This window comes from Sclerotinia sclerotiorum, genomic scaffold, assembly GCF_000146945.2.
Source record: "Sclerotinia sclerotiorum 1980 UF-70 scaffold_15 genomic scaffold, whole genome shotgun sequence".
Classification (NCBI taxonomy): domain Eukaryota; kingdom Fungi; phylum Ascomycota; class Leotiomycetes; order Helotiales; family Sclerotiniaceae; genus Sclerotinia; species Sclerotinia sclerotiorum.
In genome coordinates, this window is record NW_001820821.1 from 123,373 (window position 1) to 131,532 (window position 8,160).

Consider the following 8,160-nt stretch of genomic DNA (forward strand, 5'->3'; position numbering starts at 1 on the left):
GCAAACCTCGTAACACTATCAAGCGAGCCCAGCGATTTTTCTCTTACAAGCTTAACCTTAATTAGGAAGGCGATAACATAATACAAAATCATCAAAACCACCTCGAGTTTAGAATAAAAATAAAACTTACAACCTCAAAATCTTTCAACCAAGACCTATTTTCAATATTTTACTTTACTCTGTATACTTCTTTTCTTGTCGTTTTTTACGGAAAGTCTAATTCATCTATTTATTAATCATCTGGAGGATTTTCGGTCACATAATTATTCTATTTTGTTGATAGAAATTCATTAGAAGTTAGGTTCTATATTGTTCTATTCAACATTATTATTGGCAAATAAATTCATTGGATAGGATACTCTTCTAGAAATTGTGGCTGCGCACTTTACAATGCTGATATTGGAGGGTTATCGATGCGTCTGAGCTCAGCTGGATGCATAGCCGACCCATTGAGAGACCCGGGGCTTTTTAATAGTGGCTATGGGGTTGGAAGGTGTAGAGTAATCACCAATACAATGTCCCTTCCAGCATCTATACATACAAACATGTATCGAGGCTTTCAGTTGGTTGCATATTGTATGACGCGATAGTTTGCAGTTTGCCTAATTGTAGTTCAATATGGCATGTCATTTATTTTCAGGGTTACATTCAGCCGTGTTTACTGAGCTGTCAGGCGTTTTTGAGTTGTATAGTTATAGTTGCCTGTTTATGTTACTTGTTCTTATGATTTTGAGAATGGTATATTAGGGTTCCTTCACCTGCAAGCTGAGATATATAGTCAGTATCACAGCTTTTATCTTTCATTCGCTTTACATTCGAAAAAGAACAATTGAGTTTCTACTTTATATTCTGGGAAGGACAGTTGAAGATGATGGCAAATTCACGATCCAGTGGGAATGTGGCCGTATCAACTATTGTTGGTAGGAGCGAGAGCACTAACGACGACATTTTTGCTTGTTCCACTTCTGAATTTCCCCGAACTCCTCTACAACCCACAAATGCAGTCACCACACTTACAAATTTTCCACCGGCATCAACTTCCCCGGCTTTTCTTCCCCCTAACGACCGTTATAATCTAAACTATACTCACGATTCCACCACTCTCGATTACCTCAATATCCTGTCCAAAGATATTCCCGCACATTATCAAACCCTCAAATTCTACCGAAAATGGACTTCACATTTCATTTCCCAGCTCTTCGGCATTCCTATCATTCGCAACGCCATGTCTACTTCTGCACCAATCCTCGACACCTCGACCATAACTACTTCTACTATTAATCCTACTCTCACTAGCTTTACACTCCTCCCACGGGCAGATTACGCCAACGAATTCGCCATTCTAACTCGTGAAGAAATTCTATTAAAGAAATGGGAAATCGACGTTGCAAAAGCGGAGATGGAAGCCCTTGCCAGCGTTTTACTCACTCGTCCACTACCTCCGTTATCATCTGTGGAACCCGATATTCTGCTCTACCGGGCCCACACCTCAGAAACCAAATCGCCCTATTTTCGAGGTATAGGAATTAGGTGTTCGAGTTGGCAAGACAGTCTGATAATCGATCAACCGAGCAAAGAACAAATTAACGGGAGAGCCTTTCAGGATCATTGTAATGATGCGAAGAAACCGAGTCCCTATATCTCTGTTCATACATCTGTTGCTCGTCTCATGAAATTCATCCCACTTTTACGATCTCACCAAGTCACCATTTTCGTCATTTCACTTAATAAGTTAAAGCAACTAGGGATTAAAGCAACTTGTACGGATGACATCCTAGTTAGTTATAAAGGGAAATATAGGAAAAGTCCCAGGATACGTCGATACGAAAATGAAGTCAGTTTTGTGACGAATAGTCATTGGTTAATTGAGGGTTGGATACCAGATCAGACCATCGTGAGCGAGATGGGGATGCAGAGATTTTTGGAGATAGCAAAGGATGGAGGGATAGATAGTGAGGTTATTAAAAGGGAGAAGTCGCTTACGGATTCGCCATTCTTGAAGATTAACATTGGGTTGGAAAAGTGGCCGGTTAGGCGGAGTGAGGGGACGAATAGAGAGGGGAGTGAGAATAGTTTGAGATCTGGATCTGAAACTGCTTTAGGGTTGGGGTCGGGAACTGAGGGACAAGGTGCTGGTTCTAGTATTTCCAGATTCGAACCTGATGCCTCAAGTGAGGATATAGAAAACAGATTATTGCGCTTGCAGCTGTGATATAGGAGTCTAAATGGAGGGTGTTCAACTATATAGCTATAGATTTGTATATTGTGGTATATTTGATAAGATTAAAGGGAGTGGTTGAAGCATCGTTCCATTGGAGGAGGATAACTATTCATTGTTAATCAAGATTATCATTATAGAATTCCGCGTTTCTTATTTTATTTCATTAGAGCACAAATTTTAAAGATACAAAAAAAATGAAATTTCGATTATATTTTCTGTCTATCGTAATATGCAAAGCTTAGGGTGAAATGAATGAATGCTCGAAAGTTACCCATGACTTAAATTTCTCTGTAAATGTAATCTTATTTATTGATCAAAGAGAGTGGGTTTCTTACACCAGATTCCAGCTTTGATTATCATCAATTATCTATTTTATATGTTTCGCTATTGGAGATTTGAGTTTGAGATTAAGGGTGGAGAATTGTGTGATATTTTATAGAGAAGGCTTCCTTTGTAAGAAGCTCAGTGTAATGTATAGTTAGGCTGATGCAATATAAAATTGGAGTGGTGCTACTATGCTATAATCTGTTCCTTCTCGGATGTTGATGGGGATACAGCATTAGGATATTAGGATTGCTTTGAAACTAAATACAATCTAGCTCAATTGCTCGCTCTTTTAGCTATTAGATTTCGCTGTGAATTAATAATTCTATAATAAAAAAAAGTAAAATATACTTTATAAATCTAGTACTGTACTTTTCAGCCATCTCTAATCCCGATAATTTTTTATATCAAAAAATAACAAAAATTAATTTTTAAAATTTAAAATTTATAAATATTGTCACACTCAAGAATACTGGGTAAAGTATCTTATATTAGAAAATACTAAGCTAAGTGTCACAATTCATCATTAGTGTGACCAAAAGGGTGTTTATAGACCAGCAATTGTATTTAACTTAGAATCTACAGGTGAAGAGCACCTGTAGATGGGGATAGCTACTCTATATACACACAAATTAATGGCCTAGCCGCAATGGCTAGGCAAAAAAGGAGTCATATTTATCCCTCCAATGATCTTACTTTACCGATAACCATTGATACCTAGTACTTGTCAGGATCTGATCCTCAGACCACCTAAATCGTATACTAATCCCGAGTAATCGTATCATGTGTGGACATGGTTAATGTACCTGAGGTTTCTTATATAATAAGGGTGGGAGGAAAGCAGGGGTTTCCGTCACACTAAATATAATAATTGATATTAGATTTTCGATCTTTTTTTTATATTTAATTTAGTAATAATTTATAACAAATCAAAATAATTAAGAGAAAATATATAAAATTTAAAATTTATTATTTCTTTTCAAAATAACGTGGTTTATGGTGAACTCGGACATGTGGAGAATTTGGACACTTTTAGCCCATCACTAATTTGAAACTGTAATAACTTTTATTATGCATTCCCAATCACTCTTTACACCTGCTCAAATTTAAGAGAAGATTAAAAAGGCTATAGTTGCACTTCAATTGAAGGAATTTAAATCAATTAGAAAAGCTGCAGAGCACTTTGAAGTCCCTAAGTCTACTCTAGCTGATAGGTTGGCTGGGAAGAAAACACGTTCCCAAAGCCACGAAATGGCTCAAACTCTTTCAAGCGCAGAAGAGAATACTGTTTTACGATGGATTTCACGACTACCATTACTGGATTTCCTGCTACACCTATGTTGGTGAAGGAAATGGCCGACGAAATTCGCATTCGACGCGTTCAAGTCGCGTACTCACCAAACCCTACCTTGATAATGGTGAAGGTGTTCCTTGGGAGAGTAACTGCACTCTGATGACAGCATAAATCAGGGGGTCTTGTTACCATTACATATGAACGAGCGAGAAACTTACGAAACTGGCGCGTGCCAACGAACCCTACCAAGGTTTGGGCGTTTCTGTGAGCCACAGGCATTCACCGACGATGTATCAAAAATCATGGAGAAATAAAGGAGCCATTGGCGAGACTTACGAGTAAGAATGGAATGGATATGGATAGCAGTAGCTGTCATTCGAGGTGATGGGAGGAAAAGCCAGCGAGGTCGTCAAAATGTATATTTGGGAATCTGTCCTAGAAGTAATCTATTCACCATGGGTCAATGACTTAAGGGTGCTCAGCATTCATATTGATTACATTTAAGGCGAGAGAAAAAAAGTATCGGATGCATTAGCTCATACGATATTCATGAACCCTGAGTTACTCCAGAACTGGAATCAATCGATAACGGATTCAAGCACAGATTCAAGTACCGGTTCAAGCGCAGATTTAGGCTTATCCCACTCATTCTAGATACTCAGCATACTTGAGTCACTATGTTCATAAATAAAACTCCCCTCAAGCAAGAATATTCAAAATTCGAAGTAAAAAATTCTATTTGCGGGTTTAACTGAGCTAACTAAGCACTAAAATAAAAAAAAGGAAAGCAAAACAAGGCCTCAAAAATAATGATCCAATGATAACAAAAATCTGGCAACTAAACAAGGGATTAGGTGGCCACTTAGCCCATGTTCGCTTGCCCTATTACTGATAACAAGACTGTTGTGTTTTGAGTTCTTGTAAGAACTGTAGCTTTTTAACTCTTTATCTGCAAGTCAGATCTCCATTGCCTTTGTTGAAACTGCAACGGTTACCGTTGTATCTGTAGGAAAGCTGGTTGTCTATTAGTATAATGGTTTCAATTGATAGGAATTATTTCTTACATTGATATATCCACCTTCCTTGTGAGTATAGAATGCATTGTTTCCAGTCATGAACAGACAGTCGTAACTATAATAGTAAGCTATCGAATTTTAAGGAATAGCTGTATAAGCATATAGGGTACTTACTCAGTGTTGAGGAGACCAAGAGAGAGCTTGGCAGATACTCTTCCATCTTGACCACTAGGATTTTGGAGATGGTAACCTTTGTTGTAACAAGCAACAGCAGGGAACTTGTTGTAATCTGGGTTTCTTTTCCACATCTCGAGAGTAGTCTTTTGAGTAAAGGCCTCACGTGTCTAGTAAGTAGATTAGTACCAGAGCAATTAAGGTATTTCTAAAAACCACTTACTTCGTTCCACTTCTTGAGATTCTTGAGGGTATCACCAGCAACTTCAACAGCAATCTTTGTCAAGATGCCAACACCTTTGATTGCGAGCGCTGTACCCATTATGACTAATGGTGCTATACGCTTTTGAAGTGCTTGATCGGTCTCATTGTCCTCCTCACGCTTTTGGAGTGCTTGATCGGTCTCATTGTCCTCCTTGGGGAACAATACTCCATTGGCATCAAACTATCAAATCATTAGCATTTTATGTAAAGCTTTAGAAAGTGTTTCTAACTTGTCCACTGAAATGGGTTTCAATTGAGGGAGCAACGACTGCATTTGGATCCCCAACTGCAGCTACAGGAGCTGGAGCTGGAAGAGCAGCTGCATTGGCGATAGCTGCGCAGGCAATGATAGTGGCAATGGAGAACTTCATTTTGATGAAAGTAAGTGATTGATTTTCTTAAAGAAAGTTTGATAGTTGGAATGAGTAAATGAGTGAATTGGAAATGATCGTATGATAGTTGAATGAATGTGATGATGATGATAGAATGTATTGAAGGGGAAAGTAGAGAGGTTTATATAGTCTTTTTCCATTATATAACTTCTATCCATTTCATTCATCGATATCTTGAACACAAATTCAAATCAATTAAAGTTTATCTTGAGAAAACTTTAAGGAACGTTGCAAACACAAGTCCCACGCCAAACCTACAGAGAATACATTTAATTGCGCTCTTGATGCTTCTTGAGCATAGAAATTTGGGATTTAACAGTAACGCACATCGTTTTTACTTTTTAAGTGGCTTTGCCAATAGCCAAATCAATCTTATTATACAATGCTTCCAATGCCTACATATTTTTTCTCGCAGCCACAAGATTGCAACTCTTCGTTGGCGTCTTGGACCATTTGTGTTTTGGCCTGTAAGCTAATAATTAGAAGGTTTCTTAGGAGATTGAGGTGCTGTCTATTTCCGCCAAGGTAAGTTTTTTCCGCCCAGATGCGTTTGACGATCCATCAAACTTTTAAGCTATTTAACTAGCTAGTTCCATCAATAAAGGCAGATCATCTGGTGGGGTAAGTCTAGTACCTTACTTCTGGGTAATATCCGTACACTTTGATTCGTCAAGGATACGTCAAAGTTTTTACTCCTACTGTCTGTTTACTACCCGTGGCTGTTCCTTAACCACTTTTTGTAGATCGACCGATATCTTTGCACACTTTCTTTCCTCGCCCATGATCGTTTCCTCACCAACATCTGAAATTCGAACGAACGGTACGCTATTCGGTTTCTTTACCCGTTGACCATTTCCCACCACCTTACAGCTTGGAGGATGTATGAGCGCTGTTTCCTGTTCCTTACATCTGGCCCTTGGCTGTCTCTTCATCACTATCCCATCCACTCCTTCAATTCTCTATTCCACCATCCCCCCATGTATTTCCAATCTCAATCTTCTTTTACCATCCCATCACTACCTTTACCCCAACACCCCACCCTTTCCCTCCCTCACTCTCATCAATTTCTATTTCCCCCATCTCTTTAGATTCCCTTCGATCAATACACTTCCATCTACACAACCCACTCTCTCCTTCAGTACCTTACTCTCCCGCCAATTAGTCCATTATTATATTCACTACTTCACTACCTCGCTATCCTATTCCCTTACACTTGATCAAATCCGCTATCTCCCCCATTACTCTACTCCCTTATTGAATATTTCAATCTCCCATCCTCTAATGTATTTTCCTCTACCACTTAACCTCCCTCAATACCTATTCTGCGCCACTGGCATCCCTTCTTCTCCCCTTCACCACTCTCCCAAAATTACCTATCACTGTGGTACTGCTACCTCCAGCATCCCTCATTCCTCTATGTCACACTACACATATACTCATCAACCTCAACTTCATCCTCACTTTAGTCTCTCTCCTACCCCCTAAATCACCCTTCTCTTCCACATTCTGCCTCTCACGGTTATTCTCACACCTTTCCGTTCAAACCACATACTCTATAAATCTAATACCCCACTTTTCGGCCACCTTTTACACCAAAAATCGTGATTCCTGGCCATTAATAATTCCCCAACCCTAACCCTAACTCTAACTATTATTACCGATACGATCATTAGGCGGTCACCATAGGGTGATGACCATTCAAATCGATCATTTAGAGAGATATTTTGAAATTTAAAAAATAAATATATAATAGAATTATATGTTAAAAGGAATGACCTTACTCAGGGAATAGTGGGAAGCTGGTAGGGCAGAACTGAGGTAATATTGGTCTAGTAGGTTAATCACTCTTCTAAGTTCTACGGAAGTGCGAAGCTCTAAGCCATTATATCATCCGCAATCGGAGACTGCAAAATTGAGGCCCAAGAGAAATGGACCACTTACCGTCTAAACTACGTCCCCAAGAAAGTCACCATTTTCAATGACCAATTCAAAATAGACTCCATTTTAGTTACAAAAGATACAATCTCCGACGCTATAAAGGAATACTCTGGTCAGGTGCTTACTCACGCTATCCAATCCCAAACGAACCCCTCATCTGATGAGTACTACTCAACATGGATAGTAAGCTTCAAGACAGGAGCAGAACCACTCAAAAAGAACCTGAAGATCCTAGGGGCCAACATCAGCACATCCCTCCTAGTACAAAAACCAAAGATCACTCAGTGCAACCGTTGCTTTCAACGGCACAACGCAAGAACATGCCTCAAAACACAAATCTGCCGCCCATGCGGTTCGGGAAAGCATACAGAGAGCAATCATACTACCAGTTGTGGCATTGAACACGTATGCCCACCCAAATGCCCTCACTGCAACGGCCCCCACCCCGCAGATGACCCCAAATGCCCCCTTCGCCCACAAGGGAGAGAAAGGAAATCAAAATCAGAACGCCAGACAATCCGGAAGATATACCTCGAA

At 39.5% G+C, this 8,160-nt stretch overlaps 4 protein-coding genes across 4 annotated transcripts; 2 read left to right on the forward strand and 2 right to left on the reverse strand.

Moving 5' to 3' along the window:
• Positions 1 to 1,225: 1,225 nt before the first annotated feature.
• On the forward strand, positions 1,226 to 2,212 carry SS1G_10102 (predicted protein; the record flags this gene model as incomplete). The annotated part of the gene is made up of 2 exons (XM_001588505.1): positions 1,226 to 1,777; positions 1,889 to 2,212. 2 exons carry the CDS (start codon positions 1,226 to 1,228, stop codon positions 2,210 to 2,212), a joined length of 876 nt encoding a protein of 291 aa, XP_001588555.1.
• A 1,628-nt stretch (positions 2,213 to 3,840) lies between these two features.
• SS1G_10103 (predicted protein) lies at positions 3,841 to 3,999 on the forward strand (the record flags this gene model as incomplete). The annotated part of the gene is made up of 1 exon (XM_001588506.1): positions 3,841 to 3,999. One exon carries the CDS (start codon positions 3,841 to 3,843, stop codon positions 3,997 to 3,999), a length of 159 nt encoding a protein of 52 aa, XP_001588556.1.
• Positions 4,000 to 4,784: 785 nt separating this feature from the next.
• On the reverse strand, positions 4,785 to 5,664 carry SS1G_10104 (hypothetical protein; the record flags this gene model as incomplete). The annotated part of the gene is made up of 5 exons (XM_001588507.1): positions 4,785 to 4,853; positions 4,904 to 4,970; positions 5,030 to 5,199; positions 5,253 to 5,474; positions 5,524 to 5,664. The coding sequence occupies 5 exons, from the start codon at positions 5,662 to 5,664 to the stop codon at positions 4,785 to 4,787; spliced, it is 669 nt and encodes a 222-aa protein (XP_001588557.1).
• Positions 5,665 to 6,060: 396 nt separating this feature from the next.
• On the reverse strand, positions 6,061 to 6,617 carry SS1G_10105 (predicted protein; the record flags this gene model as incomplete). The annotated part of the gene is made up of 2 exons (XM_001588508.1): positions 6,061 to 6,150; positions 6,399 to 6,617. The coding sequence occupies 2 exons, from the start codon at positions 6,615 to 6,617 to the stop codon at positions 6,061 to 6,063; spliced, it is 309 nt and encodes a 102-aa protein (XP_001588558.1).
• Between the last annotated feature and the right edge of the window lie 1,543 nt (positions 6,618 to 8,160).